This window comes from Hyaena hyaena, unplaced genomic scaffold (assembly GCF_003009895.1).
Source record: "Hyaena hyaena isolate Hyena2069 unplaced genomic scaffold, ASM300989v1 scaffold_30, whole genome shotgun sequence".
Taxonomy (NCBI): Eukaryota; Metazoa; Chordata; class Mammalia; order Carnivora; family Hyaenidae; genus Hyaena; species Hyaena hyaena.
This window is the reverse complement of record NW_024080662.1, coordinates 3,139,804-3,164,902: the sequence shown is the minus strand read 5'-3', so window position 1 is coordinate 3,164,902 and position 25,099 is coordinate 3,139,804. Positions and strand designations below refer to the sequence as shown.

The 25,099-nt window shown below is 37.1% G+C and overlaps 1 protein-coding gene across 2 annotated transcripts in view; it reads right to left on the bottom strand.

Moving 5' to 3' along the window:
* The window catches only part of SETD2 (SET domain containing 2, histone lysine methyltransferase), a 122,287-nt gene that overhangs the window by 25,471 nt on the left and 71,717 nt on the right, over positions 1-25,099 (bottom strand). The window contains exons 13-15 of one of the 2 annotated variants that reach the window (XM_039228242.1): positions 9,716-9,764; positions 6,842-7,025; positions 290-959 (exon numbers count right to left, since the gene is read on the bottom strand). In XM_039228242.1, the coding sequence (XP_039084173.1) occupies positions 290-959; positions 6,842-7,025; positions 9,716-9,764 (903 nt within the window). Of the gene's footprint in view, positions 1-289; positions 960-6,841; positions 7,026-9,715; positions 9,765-25,099 lie in introns of those variants that run through there. The other variant, XR_005527707.1, reaches the window with a different exon arrangement.

The window sequence follows — 25,099 nt, the reverse complement described above, 5'->3', positions numbered from 1 at the left end:
ACTACAGCCTTGGTTAACAGCTGGACTGTAATTTCATGAGACTCTGAGCATGAGCCACCCAGCCAAACTGCTTCTGAATTCCGGACCCACAAAAACTATGAGATAATAATTACTAGTTGTCCTAAGCTGCTAAGTTTGGGAGTAATTTTTTATACAACAATAAGTAACCAGTACATACACAATTGAAGAATATATAACAGTGAGCAATGGTAGGCTTCCCCTTCACATTGGATTTAACATCTTACAAACATCCTGTAAGACAAACGAGAGAGGTTCCAAAATTAGTTACCTGTACAATTGGTGGAGTTGTCTGTGAATAGGGTGATGTCACACCATAGACAGTTGGACAAGTCTGTCCTTGATAATATATGGTTGCTTGAGACTGTGCAGGAGAATACTGCTGGGGGACACTGACAGACTGTTGGTTTGAATCCCAAACACCATAATTCTGTCCCTGAACTGGGCCTGGGGCTGGCACTGGCAAGACGGTGACGCTGGAGTCTTGGTGTACCACACCATCACTTTGGGCCACATACTGTGAACTGGAAACTTCCACAGGAGCTGCCACATGTGGCACCACTTGCACAGGTGGAGGGGCAGCAAGGGGTTCTGTTGAATGTCCCACCAAGGGCTGCGAATGATCGTAAGGAGCAGGAGAACACACGGGGTCCATGCTAGGTGTAGGGAGGAGCACCTTTCCAGCGTTAGGGTTGCTGGGATCCACATACGCCTGCATGGGATAACCTGGTGGGTAGCCAGCAAAGGGGTGATGAGGGGCATTGTAGCCCAGAGAGTCATAGGGCAGTGGAGATGTCATTCCCAGGTTCTGCATCTGCTGCTGTTGTTTCTGAGCCTCCCGCTGAGCTACCTCTTGCTCAAACAACTTCCGACGCTCCTCTGTAGAAAGTTTATTGCGGTCTTTAATTCGTACTTTCTTCTTAGAAGTTGGTGTATCATATCTAGAAAGAAAATAGTAAGAGCATCACAAACGTTTTTCCCCTAAATTAAGGGCGTAATCAAAACCCTAATAAAAGTTATGTCCCTCAATACTCAACCATTAACCACACCAACTCCAATTTGGCATTGGTTAAAAAATCAGTCAATATTACTTAAGGAGTCTTGCAGATAGGAGAGAATCCCAAAGAAACATTTAGGTGAAAATAATAACTTTACCTTTATTCTCAGGTTCTAGAATATCAAATTAAAGATACATATAATATTCTAAACAGCTTCTTCTTTACAGTTGGGGACAGTTCTAGATCTAGAAATTCTGACACTAAAGCAAAGTACACTAATAAAAGCTACAGAATTTGATGTATGCCTGACCACATTTATGATAAATATCAACAAAGGGTGGTTAAGTGAAAGATGAGAATGCACACATAAAAATATGGGGAGTCACATACTCTTCTCTGTGCAGGATCAAGTATAATGTCTTACCGTTGAGCCTAATGCCCTGTGATGGTTCTGACAAGGCCCACTGGAAACCATCGCTCTAACATTCAAAAGAAAAAAACTGAGGGTTTAAAAGATTCTGCTGCAAAGGTCTATGGAGTGAATCAAACTTATGAGAAAGTGCTCTTGGCAAAAATTTAAAAATGACGACTAACTTCAAGAGATTCCACTGCACAGAAATATCTTAAGAACATCTTCATGGACAAGGGCATAACATTTATCCAAACAGTAAAAAAAACACATGGTCTAAAACCTCAAAGCTGACAATATCCTTTAAAGTGTTAATGGTATGATAGTAACTTTAGTTGCTGGGCAGAAACAAATGCAAATTAGTCTACAGAACAAAGCACCTTAAACCCGGGTCTCAGTGAATTCCCACAGATCAAGAACATAATGAGTTCATTAGAAAATAAAATTATTATTTTATATAACTGTAAAATTATACATGTATATATAAACGTATATATATGTGCATATATGTATATATATACATGTATATATATGTGTGTATATATATGTACACACATATAAACAAATGAGTGGACAAGACCCACAAAAACTACTAGTACTGGATTGATCCAAGACGAACTGAAGAGACATTTAATATGTTTATGAATATCAAAGAGGCAATCAAAAATATCACTAAGGAATAGGAACATAAAAAACTATCAGGTAGATTTGAAAAAGAACTCCATGAACCATCTAGAAAGGAAACAAGAGTGGAAATTAAAACTCAATTATCATATGAAATTCAGCATGCACATACCCGACAAACTGAGAAGTCTATTCATGTACCCGACATTATTGCACATGTATATCACAATAGGTAATAGCACTATACATAACAGAAGTTTTACAACAAAATGTTATACAGAGCTGTGAAAATAAAGTACCCCCAAATTAAATGCAGAATGCAGCCTTTTCATAAAGTTAAAAACTAATATATTATTTAAAAAAATATATATATATATATACATAAAAGACAACATAAAACTGTATTTTAAAAAAGGAAAGCCAGGGTATAATGAATACAGGATGTGAGATGATATCAACTCAAGTAGTAAAGGCAAGGGACAGTATAGGAAGAAATGAGTTAACTAGATTTATACAATGGTTAAGACTGCAGCACAAAAGCATTAAATATATGGAGAAGTCCATGCAGAGAAATGATAAGTGTCATGAACCAAGAAATAATCCAACAATCCAATGTCCCTAAGATCTATGGTATGGTTACTGAAGAGAATCAGTAATGTGGAAGATGACCTTCAAATTCAAAAATTCAATGAATTTCAACCAGATAAAAGAAAAAGAAATCCTCATATGAACAGAGGATAGTGATACTGCAGAACACCAAGCAAAGAGAACATTTTAAAAGCAGACCAAGAGAAAAGCCAGATTACTTAAAGAGCAACAATTAGACCAATAAGTTTCATAACAATAAGGGAAGTCAAAGACTAAAGAATAACAGCTTCATAGTGTTGAGAAAAACTTAACTCAGAAAAACTTCCTTTTAAAAATGAGAGTCAATGTTCACATACAGACTCATACAAATATAAATCTTGTAATACTCTCAACAGCCACCACAAATGCCTATCAACTAATGAATTTGTAAACAAACTATGGTGTGCTATCCAATGGACTACCACTCATCAATAAAAAGGAGCTACTGAGACATAACATGAATGGACAGCAATTGCAATCTGCTAAGTGAAAGACTCAAATACTATCTAGACTATGATATCATATATATGACATTCTGAAAAAGACAAAAACAGAGCATCAGAAAGCAGAGCAATGGCTGCCAGGAACCAGGGGTAAGTAAAGGGGATTGACTACAAAGAGCTCAAGAAAATTTTCTGAGATGTCAGAAGTGTCTATATCATGACTGTGGTGGTGGTTACTTAACTGCATGCATTTGACAAAACACGTTTAATTATACACTTAAAACTGAATATTTCTGTAAATAATTTGTATCTACTGATTAAATAAAATGGGTTTTTAAAACTGAAGGTGAGCAATGAAAAAAAAGATTTTTTAGACAAAAAAATGAAACAGTATGAATAAAAACTCATTAAAGGAAATCTTCTGTTGTTTGAGAGAGAAAGAAAGAGCATGCATACGGGCGTGCACAAGCTAGGGAGGGGAAGAGGGAGGTGAGAGGGAATCTCAGGTAGGCTCCATGCCCAGTGCAGAGCCCAACACAGAGCTCAACCTCAACTGAAATCACGAGTTGGACCCTTAACCAACTCAGCCACCCAGGCTCCCCCAAAGGAAATCTTTTAAAGGAAGGTCTAAGGAAAAAGAAAGGAGAACAAAAAAACTGATTAATATATACAAACTAAATAAATCAGTTTGTGTACATATAAAAAAATTAACAATAACTGACAAGGAAGAAGGAGCAACAAGACTTATAATGCTGGACAATAATGGCATATAAATTGGGAGGGCTAATGATCAGAGTTAAAGCATCCTTTTTTAAAAAAAATTTTTTTTAATGTTTATTTATTTTTTTAGGAGAGAGAGAGCATGAGCAGGGGAATGGCAGAGAGGGAAACACAGAATCTGAAGCTGCCTTCAGGCTCTGAGCTGTCAGCACAGAGCCCGACGAAGGGCTCGAACCTATGAACTGCGAGATCATGACTTGAGCTGAAGTCAGACACTTAACCAACTGAGCCACCCAGGTGCCCCTAAAGCATCCTAAAGTACTTATGTTGTTCAGACTATTGATTAGATTTAGGTTTTATTAAAGTGAAATGAGTTAAAAGACCAATCAGCTATAAACTATGTATCAGACACAGAAAAGTTGAAAGTAAAAAGTAAAGAAAAAATATCAGTTAAATCCTATCAATAGGAAGATAGCATACTTCTATTAATATCAAACAAAAAAGACTATAAAGGAAGTCTCAATAAAATTCTAAGAACTGGTAATATACAAACCAATTAATGGCAATTAAATTTGAAACTTAACAAAAATGGGGGTGCCTGGTAACTCAGTCAGTTAAGTGACTTTGGTTCAGGTCATGATCTCATGGTCCATGGGTTCGAGCCCTGCAGCTCTGTGCTGAGAGCTCAGAATCTGGAGCCTGTTTTAGGTTCTGTGTCTCCCTATCTCTCTCTTCCCTTCCTCCACTTGTGTTCATTCTCTCTCTCTCTCTCACTCTCTCTCAAAATAAAAAAAAAATGAAAGAAATTTAAACACACTGTAAAGCATAATAGTATTTAAAACTAAATTATGACAAAGCTGTACTATCAAAAGAGTACTTCAATGGTACTTATGAAGAAACTGAAGTCCTCAAACACTTTCATTTGAAGAGAAAAAATGCTAAAAATTAAGGAGCTGAGAGTCCCAATTATTCCAATTAAAAATTTTATATACACACACACACACACACACACCCCAAAGAGTAGAAAAATTTGTAGCAATCAATTACCAAAATAAAAAATGCTGTTATTCTGTGATTTGTATTGGAGGTATTGCTAGTAAAATAACAAGAATAGGCAAAAGGATTAGAAAGGAAAAAACAAATTCATAGGATATGGACTGTTGGCAAAGACAAAAGAAAAAAAAGGGCAAAACCTCCAACACTTTGAAATATCACTGAGAGTTTTGTATGGTTGCCAAACATGAGATCAATATACAAAACTCAACTGCATATGTAAACACCAGCAACAAACTGAAAATGTAACAAAAAAGTCAAGGTTTTCAGAAATGAATATACCAAGATACGCAAGTCTTTCTAGAGAAAATGTAAACAGTTAAGGAGATTAATGAAGAACTTAATCTTTATTTAAAGTTTTAAAGAAGACCTAATTAAACAGAAAATATCTGAATACTCAATCTGAATATAGGAATAAGACCACTCAAAACTGTAAAGATGTCAAGTCTCCTAAGAATCATCTTTTGGGGGATGGGTGGAGGGACTCTGACAAGCAGATTCGAAGGAAAAAAAAATTGAGAAAAGACATGACATCTCACAAGATCAAGTAGGGATATGCCCTACTTGCTATCAAGACTTAATATAAGCTACAGACACATTATCAGCCTCAAACCAGATGCTAACTTGTGGGAGAGAGAGCACACTGAAGATCAAGGAGAAAGGATAGGCTTTCAAGTAAATGGTGCAGAGACTGGGTACTCACTTAGAAAAAAAAGAAACCATATCCTGAGGCTTCACAACATATACAAAAATTAATCCCCAATAAATTAAGGACAAGAAAGAAAGAGTATCATCACCTCAAGAGTAGGGAAGGATTTCTTTTTTTTTTAATTAAAATTTTTTTTTAAGTTTATTTATTTACTTTGAGAGACAGAGATCATGCGAGCAGGGGAGGGGCAGAGAGGGAGAATCCCAAGCAGGCTCCCTGCTGTCAGTGCAGAGCCCAACGTGGGGCCTGATCCCACGAACTGTGAGATCATGACCTGAGCTGAAATCAAGAGTCAGATGCTTAACTGACTGACCATCCAGAAAGAATTTCTTAAAATACAGTAAAAGCACTAACCATGAAGGAAACATACAATATTTGTGATATATTCAATTACACCATAATTAATAAATCCTGTATATCAAAAGACAGAAAAGTCAAAACACAAGCCACAAACTGGGAAAAAATATTTGCAAAAATTTGCCCAGGCAGAATTATATTTAGAATATAAAGAATCCTTAAAAAAAAAAGAATTCCTAAAACTCAAAAAGACAAATACTAAATGAACAGTACATATGAAAAGACATTTTACAGAAGAAGAAACAAGAATGGCTAATAAACATATGACAAGATATTCAATCTATTTAGTAATTAGGATAATGCAAATTAAAATCATGATGGATTTACTATTATAAACCCTGACAACCCAAAATTAAAAATTCGACAATTACATTATATGAATGCTATATCTCATTTTTTCAAAAAAATAAATTTTATTTAAAAAGAACATCTCTGGAATAAATGTTTTCTAGTCCCCAGTAAGCGGTCATGTGGTTTGTTATTCTACAAGCATGAGAAAGATAGCCTCTAACACAGAGATCAACCAGCATTTTGACTGGTAAGGCACAAGATTCACTAAAAAACAAAGTTCTGGCTTTAGAAGATTTACCATTACCTATGAAGAGTCATCTCCCACCCACCTCCACTCCCTTGAAAAAACAAGTCTCTGTGGTTCCTCAAATAACATTTAAATGTTTTCAAGTAGAAACCATCCAAGTACTGAAATTCCACTGTCTTTACTGTCAAAAGAGACTCTAATTCCCTGTTTATCAGTAAAGTTTTATACTCATTCATCAAGAGAATATACTTATTCCAAAATCCCTTGGTGCCCCAAATCAGAAGTACTGACTTGGGAACTTTCTGACTGGCTCAGAAAAGAGAGTAACTGACAAAGGCCACTTACCTGTCATCTGGCCTTTTTGTTCCCCGCTCATAGGCAGAAGAAGGTGGTGAGAGAGAGCCCCTTCGTTTCCTTTTCTCTTTATTCTGAGTTTGCTTGTCTGGGTCTCTCTCTCTTGACCTGTTAGGAGTCTTTGGGGCAGCTGTTTGTTCTCTGAAGCCAACAGCATCCCTTCCTCGTTCAGTTACTAAGGGAAAAGGGTTTTTAAAAATTTACTTGGTAGACTTATCTCCATCATGATAGCACATCAACCGTATCACACAATTTCTATCCAACAAATGGATCTATGGACTCCTCCCTCATATGCCCATTCTGAATTTGGATAAGACACAAGGTGTTGTGTGTGTGTGTGCACTCTATTTCCTGAAAGCCTCTGCCATGAATTCTCTTTTCCACCTTTCCTAAACTCTCAGTCCAAGCTTTCAACTTTTCTAACATTCTGTGGAACACGTGCATGCAAGATGTTCCTGTTACCTTTAACAAGGCAGTCTGCTCGCAGTTCAAAATGTAAAAGCGTTCTACTGTCCCTGTAACTCTGCATATTTACAATTTGTAGAAGAGCAGCCTGGCATGCTAAGCATAAAAACCTAAAAGGGAAAAGTCTCTTTAATTTAAAAAAAAAAAAAAAAGTTTCAAACACAAATAGTAATAGTTGATAACTCAGGAAGTTATCAAAGCCAGAGAATTACATCTTCAAAATAAGAATGCCATCTTCCTACTGAAAGATGATACTATTAAACTTTTCCACTCAGCCTCTTTATCTAGAGGCTCAAGCCCCATAAGAAGTCTAAATCCCACCATTGAATGTTTCAATATAAATTAACTGGTATTATATGCTGCTGCTTCGTGTATGTTAGCACTGCTACCTGATTAATCAGATTGTTTTTGTCATGTGGAAAGAACTTCTTATAAAATATTTCTCATAGCACAAAGTAGATTCTCAATAAACATTAAATGGTTTTTCTTCTTCTCACCTCAGGAAAACATGCTATCACTTGTTTTCTTCCCTAGCATCACGGTTAGGTTTACATACGCCATTCTTGCAGTTCTCCTTTTAGTGGGCCCAAAACTCCATTTCTTTGCAAAAACAGTTACTAATCAATGGCCACATATGAGCATTTATCAGTGAGAAGATCACAGAACTCCTCTACACCACACACTGGTAGAAAATGCTACACAATTAAAACAATTGTTCCAGCTCAAAAGGTATTAGCACAATATCCTTCTGTGAAGTACCTAGTTTCATCTGGACCTGCCCACAACTCTCTATTTCACTGTTAAAACAAGGTTCCATGTGCTGGTGTTAACTTCCTTAAAATGTGGTTATTTCTTCACTATATCCTGGTAAAATAAGAAAAGGAATCATACTAACAGTTCATATTCTGACTCTGCATCTTGGAATATGTGAGACAGAAGTCATTCCATTTATTCAGGCTGATCTTTTCATATTATAAAATGAAAGTAAAGCTAAGCTACATATTTCCCAAAATATTTTACAGTTCTTAGGAATTTCACAGGTTCTAAGCTTTTTAATTTCTTGACATTGAGGAGTAACATAGAAGCCAGGCTTGAATTATAAGTATTTCTTATAAACAAGACTGAGACTGGTTGGGGCGGGGCACATATGTGAAGAAGAAACTAAAGCTGGTGCACAAAAGGCTGCTTCCTGGAAAGATTATAATCTTTCATTACAGAGGAATCTCAAAACGCATCTCTCTCAGAGGGCACCTCAGAGTAGATATTTGCAAAATATTGGGGGGAAACCCTCATAGGTATTTAAGCTTTGTCCATCTTCCTATTGATTTCAACTCAGTGAGCCCAGAGAAGCCAGCCTCTGATATCAAGTTTACAGTGGTGCCACTGGTTTTGCCAACCAGCACTATACAACTCTGCCTTCTTTCCTATGGGAGGAATCCTTTCCAGCCCTAACTAGGATGTTTGGCTATGAAGAGACTAAACCAACAGTTAAAAATATTCAAACCAAAAACAAAACCCCAACAATGATGCAAAGTACACCTCACAGGGTGTTAACCTATATGATTATTTAACCAATAAGATTTAAGATTATAAAAAGCTCTTCATTTCAAAAATAAACAAACAAACAAGCAAAAAACAAAAAGAAAAAGACCAAAAATATGATCACACTGGTCCTTCACTCTATGTTGGGTCAATACTGGAAGGCTCAAGAGATCAATAACAGCCACTATAAGATCCATTGCTTTCATCTTTAAAGGAGTATGTTGGAAACACACCTAAGTAGTAAAACCCAGAAACCAGACTACCATGGCCTTCCTGTTACCTTTTCCGAAATGATTATTTTTGTTTGTCTGAGATTTTATTTTTAATTAATCTCAAAACCCAACATGGGGCTCGTACCCACAACCCCGAGATCAAGAATCACATGTTCCACTGACTGAACCAGCCAGGTACCCCTGTGATGACTCTTAACCTTTTGAGGAATCACTGACTCCCTGAGAACCTGATGAAAGTTTTGATTTTTCCCTAGAAAAGTGAATGTAAATAAAGGATTTTACATTTAAACATCTATGGGTAAAGACTTATACAGACATTTAGGAGTACAGGTTTAACAATGTCTGTTCTAGAGGAACAAATAAATGGAAGAAAAGCTACTAAAAGCAATGACTTCAAGGAAAGCAACAACAAAGGTAGTATAAAGAGACATCTCTTTTGTCAAAAATTCACTAAGAAAGAATAAAAAGACAAGTTTACAAACTTTTACACCAAATACTTCATTCACCTAATTACATACTGTTGGGTTTCAAAAACAAAATAGCTAAAATTCTTATCGTTTACCTCTGCATATTTCCAAAACAGTATTTGTAAAGCCATATATACAGAGTACCTCTGAATACCTACTTGTGCTCTCCTTTTCAGTTTGACTTTTCTTTGGAATTCGATATACCTCCTGCAAAAATAAACCAAAAGAAGGGTTATTAGTGGGGAATGGAAGTGGTGATTTTTTTGAAGCTGATTGATTTCACGTGGCAAGAAACAAATAGGAAGGAACTGGCTGGTATTTAATTATTCTCCAAAATCTGACTTACATCTAGCTTTAAGAATAGATCCTAGGGGCACCTGGGTGGCTCAGTCAGTTAAGCGTCCAACTTTGGCTCAAGTTATGATCTCATGGTTCATGAGTTTGAGCCCTGTGTCAGGCTCTGTGCTGACAGCTCAGAGCCGGAGCCTACTTCAAATTCTGTGTCTCCCTCCCTCTCTGCTCCTCCCCAACTCACAATCTGCCTCTCTCTCTCTCAAAAATAAATATTTAAAATTAAAAAAAAAAAAAAAAGATCCTAGTCCCTTAAAAATAAGTAAAAACTTATATAAACTACATGTACATACACACACATACACACATCTATTATGTATATGTATGTTTTGTTTTGTTTTCTAAACACCTATCCAGGCTTGTCTGATCTCATTAGCCAAGTAGGAGACTAAGTAACTTGGACATTACATTTCTGGCAGGAATATACTTCCTGATAATCTTCATTTCTGTAAAGCTTCTACATATAAAATGAAGTCATCTATAGTTCCTTCACTGAGAGTACTCATAAGAAAAATTCTAACCTCTCACTTGCCATCTCTACTTAAGGGAAGAAAGGTTAGTAATTACTCAGCTATATAAAAACACCTCAAAAAACTGTATGTCTAAAGACAATGCCCGTTATTTATATTTTTCTATAAATGCAAAACCAACTTGGCTAACAGCCAAATGTAATACCTACTTTCACATTGTTGTTATTTAAAAAAAAAAGGTAAATATTAGATCATTGTCTAATACTGCACCAAAATTGTTCTTTACAAATGTAAACTGCTTTTCAGCCCTGAATACTTTTTCTTGCTGTATGAATCTAAGGCCTAGAACATGTTCTGTTCCCTGACAATCCCTCACTGTTCTAGTCCATCAAGTAGCTCCTGGGCACAACATTTCCTTATCCAGTCACCTTGGTAAGTGGGCAAATGGTAAATCTACACATCCTCAATGGCACATCACATGATAACCCCACTTTAGAGTAACCTCATAATATATATTTTTTTAAATATTTTATTTATTTCTAGGAGAGAGAGAGAGAGAGACAGCGTGAGCAGGGGAGGGTCAGAGAGAGAGGGAGTCACAGACTGAAACAGGCTCCAGGCTCCGAGCTGGCAGTCAGCACAGAGCCCGACGCGGGGCTCGAACCCACGAACCGCGAGATCATGACCTAAGCGAAAGTCGGACGCTTAACCGACTAAGCCACCCAGGCGCCCCATAGAGTAACCTCATAATATTGACCATACCTATATGAGCTGGCAATTCCATTTTTTTAAGCAACTGTAATCCAAGAAAATCAAAGAACTCCTCTTTCCACATGACTGTCAGTTCTAGCAGTATTTGTGAAAAATGAGAATTAACCCATATGCTATACAACTGAAAAAGTGTCAAGATTTAATATTCAGCTGCGATTAAAAATGACAAATACGGATCACAAAGATACATTCATCTATACGAATGTAGAGTTTTGTTGTTGTTTTTAAAAAATTTTTTTAATGTTTTATATACTTCTGTGAGAGAGAGAGGAAGACAGAGGCAGCATGAATAGGGGAGAGTCAGAGAGAGAGAGGGAGATACAGAATCCGAAGCAGGCTCCAGGCTCTGAGCTAGCTGTCAGCACAGAGCCCGATGCGGGGCTTGAACCCACGAACCATGAGATCATGACCTGAGCTGAAGTCGGACGCTTAACCAACTGAGCCATCCAGGCGTCCCGAATGTAGAGTTTTTAGAAAAAATTCAACACCCCATGCACACTGACAAGTTATTTAATAAAGATGAAAACTGTCCTATTAGATGTGCACCCATCCTGTGTGTCACGTATCATACTAGGCATTTCAAACACATTACTTTATTTGAGCTTCAAAACAACTCTATGAATTGAGTACTATCATCTCCATTTTAAGGTTATGATGCTTTCAGATGGTCTGACTCCAGAGCAATTTAATCTTCTGTACTAGACAACACAGGATATGGCAAACGGTGGCATTATTTGGGAAGGAGTACCACTTTAGGGACTTATGCATAAATGCAGGTGGCATCTTCTATTCCCCCAGCCCCTCTTTCCTGTGTAGGACTTCCATTAGAGCTGTGATTATCAACTCTGGCTGCACAATTAGACTGCTCCAGGAAACTTTTATAGAAATAGTGTCCCAGTCAAATTAAACCTAAATTCCAGGCAATGGTCCCAAGCATCTGTATTTTTTTTTTTTAAGTTTATTTATTTTGAGAGTGTGAGTGAGCATGAGAGAGCATGCAGGCACGAGTGGGGGAGGGACAGGGAGAGAATCCCAAGCAGGCTCTGCACTTAGCACAGAGCCTGATGTGGGGTTCAGTCCAACAAACCATGAGATCATTACTTCAGCTGAAATCAAAAGTCGGTCACCCAACCACTGAGACACCCAGGGGCCCCTGTATTTTTTTTTTTTTAAAGCTCTCTAGATGACTCTGATGCCTACAGAAAGTTGGGAAGCACTGAACTACTAGCTTCTCGTAGCAGCCCTCACAAGGGAGAATTTGAGATAAAGAACTGTAGATGCCTGTCCTCAGCTCAAAGCCACCTGGTGGGGATCCTCTGAAGGATGCTTGGAATGGTCAAGCTGTCAGTGTCCAGCTATAATGGCGAATCAGGGATAAAGACAGTACAAAGCTGACACTCAGCTCTGTCCACTCCTCTGTCCACTCCTCAGAGGGGTTATCAAATCTGGGGAAAAATAAGAATGCCACTTATCACCACCTACCCACAGGATAAGGAAAAACACATATTCTACTCATTTTTAAAGGCTTCAAAATGACTGTTGCATTAGGTACTCTGTAAATCTAAGTACTCCAAAAGATAACATGTTCATTCACAAAGGGTGCTTAGAACAGACACAGAGATACATAAGTCTGCGTCAACTAAGCACTACAAAATGTTTACCTATTTAGTTTCTTTTGCCTAAGGTCTTGAGCATTACAAGTATTCATTACAAACGATTATAATAATTTATTACACAGACCCTGGGTTGGGACCCATTCTACGGTGGCAGTTAATGTACCAGAGAAAATGTTTCTCAAAAATATATTCTTAACTTCATTCAGAGGTTTAGAGCAACTGCTGAAGTAGAAAATGTATTCCAATGTTCACAAAATGGATGATTATTACTGACTCATGATCACAAGCTATTGACTTTCACAGTGTGTCTCACACTATGGGGAATAAGCTCCACTAACATGCACCCAAGCACTTGAGAGATACTAACTGGATCCTCGTCTTCATATAGTTAAAGCTGTAGTATATAAAATTAAACTGGAAACTGAGATTACTATTTTGAGGCCCTGAATTTTTCCAAAGCCCCACAATAATGTAAACTGAGAAGGAAGCAGTCATGTGAAGATTACTATACTATTTCTTAAAATCATTCTGTCTTAAGAATAAACAATGGTAGCTTACATGATATGGAACTCGAGAATAAGGTCATACCTGCAGGCCACAGAATCTACTGCAGAAAATGTTTATCTTCATTCACATTAACGCTCCATGTAAAATTACTTTCTATTCAAGAGACTACCATGTTATGAAAGAACACTAAACTGGGGGTCAGGAGACCTGGGTTCTGGGACTAACCCTGCCTTCAGTGGGGCCTAAAAGAATCTAGTTCCCCACTCTACCTGATATTCTTTACCTATCATCCTGCTATACTTCTTTGGTGTCTAGGTGCTGCTTCCCTCTCTCTCTCTCTCTCTCTCTCATACACTCAAAGCTGTAATTCTTAAAGGCCAAGACTGTCTTACTCTTTGCTATATCTCTAGCATCAAGAAAATGCCTGGCACAAAGGCAACACTCAATTGCTTGCTGAATGGACCCGTAAGCGAAATTCTACTCATCATTTGTAGAAATCAACCACAGAGTGCTAAATAAATTCAAAGTAGTGCATAGCTCTTTTTTTTTTTTTAAACCACTAAATCTATACCATCATCCCTGGTAAGAATGCTACTTACAGGCCTCACATATAACCACAGACATTGCATATTTCCAGGGTCAGACTAATAAGTATGCCTCTATAACATTTTGAACTCTTTCCAATGCTTATTATAAGAACAGCTTACCCTTAGCCAATCAATCATTCCTCTTCAGTCAAAGGCTCTAAATCAATCTTCAGAAATTGTCTGATAAACACTGAATCGCTGATAAATTCATGCGCAAGCAATGCATCCAACATCCCTTATAAAAGTCTATAAATGTGCGTGGAGTTGTTTTTAATTTATAGACAAAGACAGCACAAGTTTTTTGGTGGCTATTTGTGGAATTCTAGTTTGTTCATTTTAGGTAATAACTAGGTGTTAAAAGCACATATTAAAGGTCTCCTATGTTTAAAGGACACTGGAGATACAGAGTAGCAGCCACCAAGGAGTTCACAGGCTAACAATCATGGCTGACAATTCTTACTGTGTGCCATGTCCTTTAACTACATTCTCATATACTTTTACATTGTTATGAGAAGTATTTTTATTTTATCTACAGTACATATGAAACAGACTCAGAGAGGTTAAATAACTACACTAGGATCATACAGTGCCATAGTGGGCTATATATTGGACCCAGGATCTAATCCTAGATTTGTCTCTGTCCAAAGCATACACTTTTTACCACTACTACTACTACCTCATAGGCACTCAAGGAAGAGAGAAAGTAAACATACACTATCTTGTACTAAAACTGGCCATAGGAGAGAGGACTGGAAAAACCATCCTGAAGGAAATAAATATTTGAATTGTCTTAAAGGGTGACTAGGAGTTATACATAGAAAGAAAGAAGCAGAAAATAAAAACATGGAGACCGACACGTGTTTATTCCAGCTCCATCCAGAAGTCCTATAAAACGGCAATGAAGAACAAAGAAAGTACAAACTCCTTAGTAGTATCTTTTCTTCCTAAGAAAGGAGTACTGAATGTACATGAATAGTTAAATATCTTATTCGATTCTGTGTACTGTATTCTTTCATGTGCTTTCGTTTGATGATTCATAAAGAAAAAAAATACTATCAATGAAATAAGATGCTATTAAAAAAAAGACAGCAAGAATTAAGAACAAATAAGAACTATGATAGAAAAAAGAGTTGAATGTCACCCAGAGAGCAGAACAAGAAGAAAATGAGAGATCAAAAAATAAGATTAGAGGATAAGTGCTAGATGACCTACATCTAACACATATATGCCAGAAAGCAATGAGAGAGAAAACTGAGGCAAGTAGGAAAAACAACAACAACACACACACACACACACACACCAAAAGTTTTTAGAACTTAAAGACATGAGTCACCAGATGGGGGAATCAGAGCACCTACCACAACAAAGGAATCGAAATGGCATCAGACTTCAATAGACAGCAACACTGTAAGCTAGAAAACGATACAATGTCTTGAACATTTTAAAGTAAAATTTATTTTCAAATGATAATTATGATCTAACAAGCAAGAATAAAATAGAGGCATTTTTCAGATCTACAAGATTTCAAAATTTTATCTACCAGAAGAGAATGCTGAAAACCAAGTCTACTGAGGGTCTAAGATTCAAGATTCTCAATTCTGTGTCAAACATCTCATAAATTATCTACAGTGTAAACAGTACCATACTAGATACTTTAAAACAAAAGAAAGCAAAACAACTAGCGATTTCTGAGAGAGTGATGGGAAAATGCTGAAAAGCAGTGTAAATGATTTACTTAGCATTTAGAATATGACACAGGGATATATTAATATATATTTGTATATAAATTCAACAAGTGGGCATTAAATACAGATTAAGTATCCAAGCTCTACTTTTGTGTAAATAACCAGTAAGTGGCGGCTGCTTAACACTTGCAAAAGATATAAGTGTCATTCAAACCTGTCATAATTTTGAAAAAAGTTATCTTCTAACAATACTGTCCCTTACAGGGGCGCCTGGGTGGCTTAGTCGGTTAAGCGTCCGACTTTCGCTTAGGTCATGATCTCGCGGTTCGTGGGTTCGGGCCCCGCGTCGGGCTCTCTGCTGACTGCCAGCTCGGAGCCTGGAGCCTGTTTCAGTCTGTGAGTCCCTCTCTCTCTGACCCTCCCCTGTTCACGCTGTCTCTCTCTCTCCTAGAAATAAATAAAACATTAAAAAAAAAAAATACTGTCCCTTACAAAAATCTTAGTTATCTAGAAACAGTACTTTTAGTGTGACTGCTATATTTAGAAATAGCAATTTTTTAATTTAAAAAAGAAACGGATGTTTTGAATATGGGTTACTAAGAAAATGATGATGCTTTTAATAAAAATGTCCCTCAGAGAATGATGATGCAGCCTGTAGGAGAAGATTAGGAACTTGCATCTAAAAGGCAAGTGGAGGAGTCAAAGCAAGCTGAAAGTATAGATCTGAAATTCAGAAAACAGGCTAAGGAAAGAGATCCACAATTTGGGAAAGACTTAGGAGACCATAACTTATATTGTGGTTCTTAGGAGAATGCCAAGAGAAAAAGCACATGGAGAAAAATAGGCTGCTTTGAAAGAAAATAAAATTTAAAGGTGTATGGTCTTTATTCATAGAGTATGTTTTCTTTCCTTTTTTTTTTTTTTTTTTTTTTTAATAAACATCTGCCAGCCATTCCACTTCCGGGTATATATCCAAAGGGAATGAAAACAGGATCTCAAAGAGAGCTGCAGGCCCACATTCACTATAGCATCATTCACACTAGCCACAATATGGAAACAACCTAAGTGTCCATCAACAGATGAATGGAAAAGATGTAGTGTACATATACATGATGCAATGTTGTTCAGACATGAGAAAAAAGGATATATTGTCATTGATGACAACATGGATGATCCTTGACGATATTATGCTAAGTGAAATAGTGAGGATATGGAGAAATTAAAAACCTTACACCTTGGGGGGGTGTGATGTAAATGGTACAGCTATTGGGGAAAGAGTCTGGCAGTTCCTCAGAAGTTAAATACAGAGTCACTATGACACATAAGTTCCACTCATAGGTATATACCCAAGAGAAATGAAAACCAGTCTTCACACAAAAATGTGCACATAATTATTCACAGTAACTGTATTCCTAACACTCAAAAAGTAGAAACACAAATGCCATCAGTTGATAAATGAGTAACAAAATTGGGTATATCCATATAAGGGAATACTATTCAGCTCTAAAATGGAATTAAGTACTGATACATGCTACAACATGGATGAATCATGTTGCTGAAAACATTATGCTAAGTAAAAACCAGATACAAAAGCTATACTGTATTTCATCTGTCCTTATCCACAGATTATGTAAATTTACCAACCCACTAAAATTTGTAATCTCCACTATAAGCTAGAGAAAACTTCTCCAATTCTTCCCCTCAAAAGATGAGCCAACCACTGCTATTTTTTGGTATACTTTTTCCAAATAATGGACTGATAACATGATGCCACTCTTTGCCCAACTCTCTCAGAATCCTTTCATTACTATTTCTAAAAATGCTTCTAGCACACAACTACTCTTGTATTCTTCCTTTCCAACTTCTTCGGTATCATTTTCACTGACTTTATGAGATCAATGGATTTTTATTTTTACACAACAATCCTTTAGACAAAGATAGATGCTAATGTTAACAGAGAAGGGATATTTGGATGACAATTTTTTAATGTTCAGCTCATCAATGTTTTATGTCCTAACAGTTGTTTACTAAACAATTTTAAAACCGTGAAAATTAAGTTACTGAGAACAACATGTATTTGTATTACTGTGTGTATGTAGAGATGACTGTGGATTTATGTATTTAATTACATATGAGACACAATATTTTTTTAATATTTATTTTGGGGAGAGCACAAGCAGGGAACGGGCAAAGAAAAGGGGGCAGAGGATCCAAAGCAGGCTCTGTGCTGACAGCAGAGAGCCTGATATGGGGCTCGAACTCACAAATCATGAGATCATGACCTGAGACAAAGTCGGATGCTAATGACTGAGCCATCCAGGTGTCCCAAGAGAGAAGTTTTTCCAGATAACTGAATGTATCTGAAAATGATTTCAAAATATCCCACCATATTCCCAAGATTTTCAGGCATCTATGAAGTTTTAGTGTCAAAAGCAAATATACCAAATATTTACCTGGAATTACTGAACACTGAAAATTTAGAAAAAGAGGTAAGAACTTAGAGAAACATACAACTTTGGGTAAGACAGGACCATGGAACCTGATCCACAATTCTATACACTAGCTTAAAGATTAAAAATTCTTTTTCTCAATTAACAACAAAGTCAAAAAATGAACAAACAACATATAACACCTCAGTGTCTACGGCCCTACACCACCTCATGGCCCAATCAAAGGAAAAAAACCTACTGGACAAATAGTGCTATGTACCCTAGCTCTTTTCCCGTCAGCATATATTCTGTAAAATACCTTCAGTGTAAGGACTCTATAACCAGGATTTGGTCTCCTTTAATAGAAGGAAGAACTGTTTCATTCCTGTCATCATGCCCCTGTAGAGCTTAAGAGTCTGGTTTTATCTCATAAACCATATTACAAATGATAGTCGCCAGGTCTCCATTAGGTCACAGAGATCTTGAAATCTGACTACAAATTCTATCTTCTAAATTCAGACAACTGGGCTCCTGTGAAATGGAAGGTAGTGAGATTCGATTTCAGTTTTCAACCATTCAGAAAAATGGACAAAACATATAGTCAAAGTTCTTAAAACAGGAAACATAAAGATATTCAATACTTCATGCATAAGTGACATGCAAATTAACACTACAATAATCTTCTGTCTGTGCCAATCAGTCTGACCAAAGTAAAGTTACAGAGTACTCGTGCTGCCTAGAGTGTAGGGAGATAGACACCTTTGTGTACATACACTGCTGGTAAGAGTTAAACTGGTACAGAAACTATAAAGACCCACCTGGCAAGACCTAAGAATATGACAGGTGACACAGACCAGGACTCAGATATACCACTTTTAGTCATGTATCATACATGTATATTCCCACATATGTGAATGTGTTCAAAATGACATATAAAAGCTATGTGCTAAGCTAAAAGGAATCAACCAAAATGGCAAAAATAGGGGACTGATTAATAGGATTCCAAGGAGGCTGATTATAAAGGGTGCCAGGGTGGCTCAGTCAGCTGAGCATTCGACTCTTGATTTCGCCACAGTTCATGATCTCAGGGTCACAGAATTGAGCTCTGCATTGGGCTCTGTGCACAGTGTGGAGCCTGGTGGGGATTCTCTCATTCTCTCATTCATTCATTCTCTCTCTCTCTGTCCCCTCCCCCGTCACACATGCTCTCTCAAAAAAATAAATAAAAAATTTTAAAAAGGGGACTGATGGGTGGTATATCTTTACAATAAAACACCATGCAGTTATGAAAACTGAATTCTTTATAAATTGGCACAAAGCAAGTTTTATAATATATTAACTAAAAACTAGGAGCTAAAGAGTGCTGCCAACTTTATTTAAAAAAAAAAATACACACACGTAGTATGCACAAATTATCTCTGGAAGGATATACAAGAAGCTGGTTGTGCTAGCTGCCTTCAGGGAATAGGACATGGGTCTGGGTTAGGAGCAAAACATTGCACTGTATGCCTTTTGAACTTTGAATCATGTGCAGAAATGGCCTATTTAAAAACTAAAATAAAGAGAAAAAGATAACACCCCTCAGAAGAAGCTCTTGACGAAGCACCAAAAGATTTTTGGGTATTATGGCTGTATTCAAGGTAAAAGCCACCATCCACCTGAGGGCCGAGGCGTCTCAGGCTGAGGCCTCAGGAACCCGAGAAGTCTCAAGGCAACTTCTAAATGCAGCTCTTCAGCAAATGCCATACCTTAAAAACCTCTCCCAATTCACTGCACTTGTCCCCTGGCCCTTCCTTCTGCCCCAGTCTTACCCAGCTTGACTCTAATTCAAAGTATCTACCTTAGTTTTATTCAACACACAGCTAAATTGTGCTGCGCTTATGCTAAGTACTGAAGCACAAGGTGAACAGCTGACAGGAGTCCCTGCTTTCAAGGCCTCTCTACCCAGTAGTAAACATGTGTAGAAAAATAAAATTGTTTTCATGCTATTAAGTAATCACTTAGGTATAATCAAGATTATGATGATTAAATGTGTCTCAATTTCCAAGTTCTGTTTTCTATGCAAGTTAATTCCAAATCTAAGATTTTTCCTTACATTTTTCAAATGTAATTATCTCTTCTAATTAAAACTTTTCAAATTTTAAAATCACCACAGCCCTCCAAGTGATTGCACTGAAGTTATAGGTTGTACTGGTCAACCTGATGCTGCAGTGAAGAGTAGATGGTCATTATTTAACATAGTACTGGAAGTTCTAGTCACAGCAATCAGACAAGAGGAAGGAATAAAAATCCAAATTAGTTAGCGAAAGTTTTATTTCTTCCTACTTGTAGATGATATGTTACTACATAGAGAAAACTCTGAGGACTCCACCAAGAAACTACTAGACTGATAAAGGAATTCGGTAAGGTTGCTGGATACAAAATCAACATACAGAAATTTGTGGCATTTTTATACACTAATAATGAAGCAACAGAAAGAGAAATTAAGAGAGCAGTCCCATTTACAATTGAACCAAAGATAATAAAATACCTAGGGATAAACTTAACCAAGGAAGTGAAAGACCTATACTCTGAAAACTATAAAACACCAATGAAAGAAAGTGAAGATGACACAAATGGAAAAATATTCCATGCTCATGGATTGGGAAAACATACATTGTTAAAATGTCCACACTACCCAAAGCAATCTACAGATTTAATGCAATCCATATCAAAATACCAACAACATTTTTCACAGAAAACAAACAATTCTAAACTTTTTATGGAACCACAGAAGACCCAGGATAGCTAAAATAATCTTGAAAAAGAACAGCACTTGAGATATCACAATTCCAGATTTCCAGCTATACTACAAGGCTGTAGTAATCAAAACAGTATGGTATTGGCACAAAAATGGCACATAGATCAATGGAATAGGATAAAAATCACAGAAACAAATCCACATTTATATGGTCAATTTATCTATGACAAAGGAGGAAAGAATATGCAACAGGAAAAAGCCTCTTGAACAAATGCTATTGAGAGAACTGGATGGCTAAATGCAAAATATTAAAACCGGACCACTGGCTTACACTATACATAAAGATAAATTCAAAATGGATTAAGGACCAAAATGTGAGACCTGAAACCATAAAAATCCTAGGAGAGCACAGGCAGTAATTTCTCTGACATTGGCTATAGCAACATTTTTCTAAATAGGTCTCCTGAGGCAAGGGAAACAAAAGCAAAAATAAACTATTGGAACCTGATCAAAATAAAAAGCTTCTGCACAGTAAAGGAAACAATCCACAAGACTAAAGGGCAGCCTACTGAATGGAGGGAGATATTTGCAAATTATGTATCTGACAAAGGGTTAATATCCAAAATATATGAAAAACTTATACAACTCAACACTGAAAAAAACAAATAATCCAGTTAAGAAACGGGAAGAAGACATGAAAGACATTTCTCCAAAGATCCAGATGGCCAAGAGAGACATGAAAAGATGCTCAACATCACTCATCATCAGGCAAATACAAATCAAAACCACAATGAGATATCACTTCACACCTGTAAAAATGGCTAAAATCAAAAACATAAAAAACAACAGTGCTGGTGAAGATATGGAGAAATGGGAATCCTCCTGTACTATTGGCAAGACTGCAAACTGGTGCAGCCACTGTGGAAAACAGTTTGGAGGTTCCTCCAAAAGTTAAAAATGGAATTACCCTATAATCCAGCAATCATGCTATTGGGTATTTACGCAAAGAATCCAAAAACACCAATTCGAAGATATATAGGCACCTCTAAGTTTATTGCAGCATTGTTTCCAATAGCCAAATTATGGAAGCATCCTAGTATCCACTGATAGATGAAAGGATAAGGAAGACGTGGTATACATTTACAACAGAATATTATTCAGCCAAAAAATGAAATCTTGCCATCTGCAACAACATGGATGGAGTTAGAGAGTATCATGCTAAGTGAAATAAGCCAGAGAAAACTAAGCACCATATGATTTCACTCATATGTGGAATTTAGAAAACAAATGAGCAAAGGAGGAAAAAAAAAAAAAGGAGAAAGACAAACCAAGAAATAGGCTTTTAATTATTGAGAACTGATGGATTCCAGAAGAGAAGTAGGTAGGAGGATGGGTGAAATAGCTGCTGGGGATTAAAGAGTACACTTATCATGATGAGCACCAACTAATGTGGACAATTGTCAAATCATGCTACTGTAAACCTGCAATGAACATAACACTGTATGTCAACTATACTGGAATTAAAATTAAAAACTTAATTAAAAAAAAAAAGGGATTAGGTGGTCAAGCCAGTACTCCAGTTAAGCATAGGAACCCTTCTTGTTGTCCAGATCATCCAGAAAATACTTTTTGGACTACAGTTCATTCTTTTCCCAACTCACACATACACACATCTGTTTGAGAAGCTGCTCATATTCATGGACCTTGCTCCAGAAAGCCCCAGTTTTGCATATGATTTCACGGGTTCTGAAAATGCTCTGAGGTTTAATCATAGATCACAGTTTGCATGTCTCTGCAGCACGAAAAAAGAAAAACCTTGAATAAAACACTAAACTGGTAGTTCTAAGATTTCAGAATGATTTTGAACTTATTAGTTTCTAAATCAAAAGCAGATTGAGAGAAATCAGAAGCATATTAAGCAAAATCTGAAGTATTCACCAAAGATACATAATTATATGAACTGCCTAGCAAGGATATAGAAGTCACTATTTATTATATCAGCAAAAGGGAATGGAGAGAATATGGGATTTAAATCAGAAGAGCTGAGTCAATTTTCCACTCTGTTCCTTACTTACAAGCTAAGTCACAACCTCATGGACCTGTTTGTTTTCTGTTTGACAGGGAATAAAAACACCACCATATACTTCACAGAGTTGTAAAGATTATATGACACTCATTCAAATATTTTCTGACAACCTATCAAATAAAATATACACACCACAGATTCCAGAAGCAGTGTGATACCATGAGAAAAGATGAACCTTTTTTTTTTATTAAATGTTTTATTTATTAATTGAGACAGAGAGAAACAGAGCATGAGCAGGGAAGGGGCAAAGAGAGACACACACAGAATCTGAAGCAGGCTCCAGGCTCTGAGCTGTCAGCATAGAGCCCAACATGAGGCTCGATCTCATGAACCGTGAGATCATGACCTGAGCCAAAGTCGGACACTTAACTTACTGAGCTAGCCAGGCGCCCCAAGATGAACTTTCTTCTCATCTTTATTCAAATATTTATGAAGTGCCAAACAACATATCCTGGGGAAACTCAAATGACCAAGACATAAGCATTCTTTGCCCCCACACTCCGTGCAAGTACCAAAGAAATATTATATGCTATGACTGGAAAGTATGTTATGAGAGCATACAGAAAGGGCAGGATACTCTCAGAGGAATGGGAATGGTTCTCCTGGAGAAAGGATAAAACTTAAGAAGAGACATCTAAACAAAATAAAGTGTTTTCAGGAAGGAGTGAATATGTGTTCATGTGTGTATGAACATTAGTAGCAGAGACCCCTTGGGGGGCCAGAATGACTTGAGGTGAGACTGCATACATAAATGAGGACCAGACTATATCATGGTATGCAAGCCTCATGAAGAAAAATGTATTTCATTGTAACAGTGTAATAAGGAACCATATAAAAGTTTTAAAAACTTAAAAAGTTTAAAAACCATATAAAAAATTTTATAAACATGATCAGGTCTGCATCTCCAAAACAGCTCTCTGGCTACTGACTATAGAGCACACATAGTAGTCATTCACTATTATTAAGGGGTAACTTATTATTATTATAACCACTATTTAAATGATACCATAATAAAAGTAACCCTTACTATAAAAATCAAGAAATAATCCTTGCCCTTGAAGATCTCATGGTCTAGTGAGGAGAAATAAATATCTGAGCAACTAATTTTAGTAATCTGTTAAGATTACTACCACTGTCTAGAAATACAGAAAAGGACAAAGCATCACAAAGGATGAGCTGCAACTGTAACTCTAAATAAAAGAATATTTAAAATTAAGGGGGGGGGTGGGGCAGAAAGAAAAAAACAAAAGATATTGCAAGCAAAAAGAACAGCATGTACAAGGCCATGGAAGGGTGAGTATGTATGAACAGCCTGATGTGACTCATGCATTGAATGTGTAAGAAACACTGTTTGGCAAGAAAGGAAGATAAACACAGAAGTACCTCTCATGCCATACCCTAAAGGCTCTGTTCTTGAATTAATGGAACTCTCTGTGATGCTACTAGAGGTTCCTGTTGATCACATCTATGTTTTTTTTTCACTTTTTCATTTTTATTATTTTTATTTTTGAAAGAGAGAGATAGGGAATGAGCAGGGGAGGGGCAGAAAGAAAGGGAGGCAGAGAATCCCAAGCAAGTTCCACAGGTTCAGTGTGGAGCCCAACATGGGGCTCGAACTCAAGAACCATGAGAGCATGACCTGAGCCAAAATCAAGAGTCGGATGTTTAACCAACTGAGCCAACTAGGTGCCCCAGATCACATCTATGTTTTAAAAGATAACACCATAGCATATAAAGAACAATAGGAGGAGGGGAGGAGTGGGAGCAAGAAGGACAAACAGGAGGCTGTTCTAACAGTCCAAGCAAGAAATGACAGGAGCCAAAACTAAAAACGGCAATGAGAAGTCAATGTGACCTATTTAACATGTGGGACAAAAGAAATCTCAGGTGATCAAAATACCACCTTTTAAGGGATAGGCAAGATAGGAACAACCAGAATCACAAGGAAATTCAAAAGATTCAGACAAGGGTATGGTCTCAGATTAACAGAAGTTAAGACAAGACAAATGATAGGTCAAGTACATCATGTTCATACATTTACTCATACACATACAGAAATACATATATGCATAAATATATATAGATATGGTCTGCTGACAGCCCCTACAAGCAATGCCCAGTAGCAATGACTTCATCTAGAGCCCAGATCTTGGTTTCTTAAGGTTTTTTTTGTTGTTTTTTTTGGTCTTTTTTTTTTTTTTTTTGAGAAAAAGAGAGCAAGCAAGCATGCGGGGGGGGGGGGGGGGGGGGGGGGGGGGGGGGGGGGGGGGGGGGGGGGGGGGGGGGGGGGGGGGGGGGGG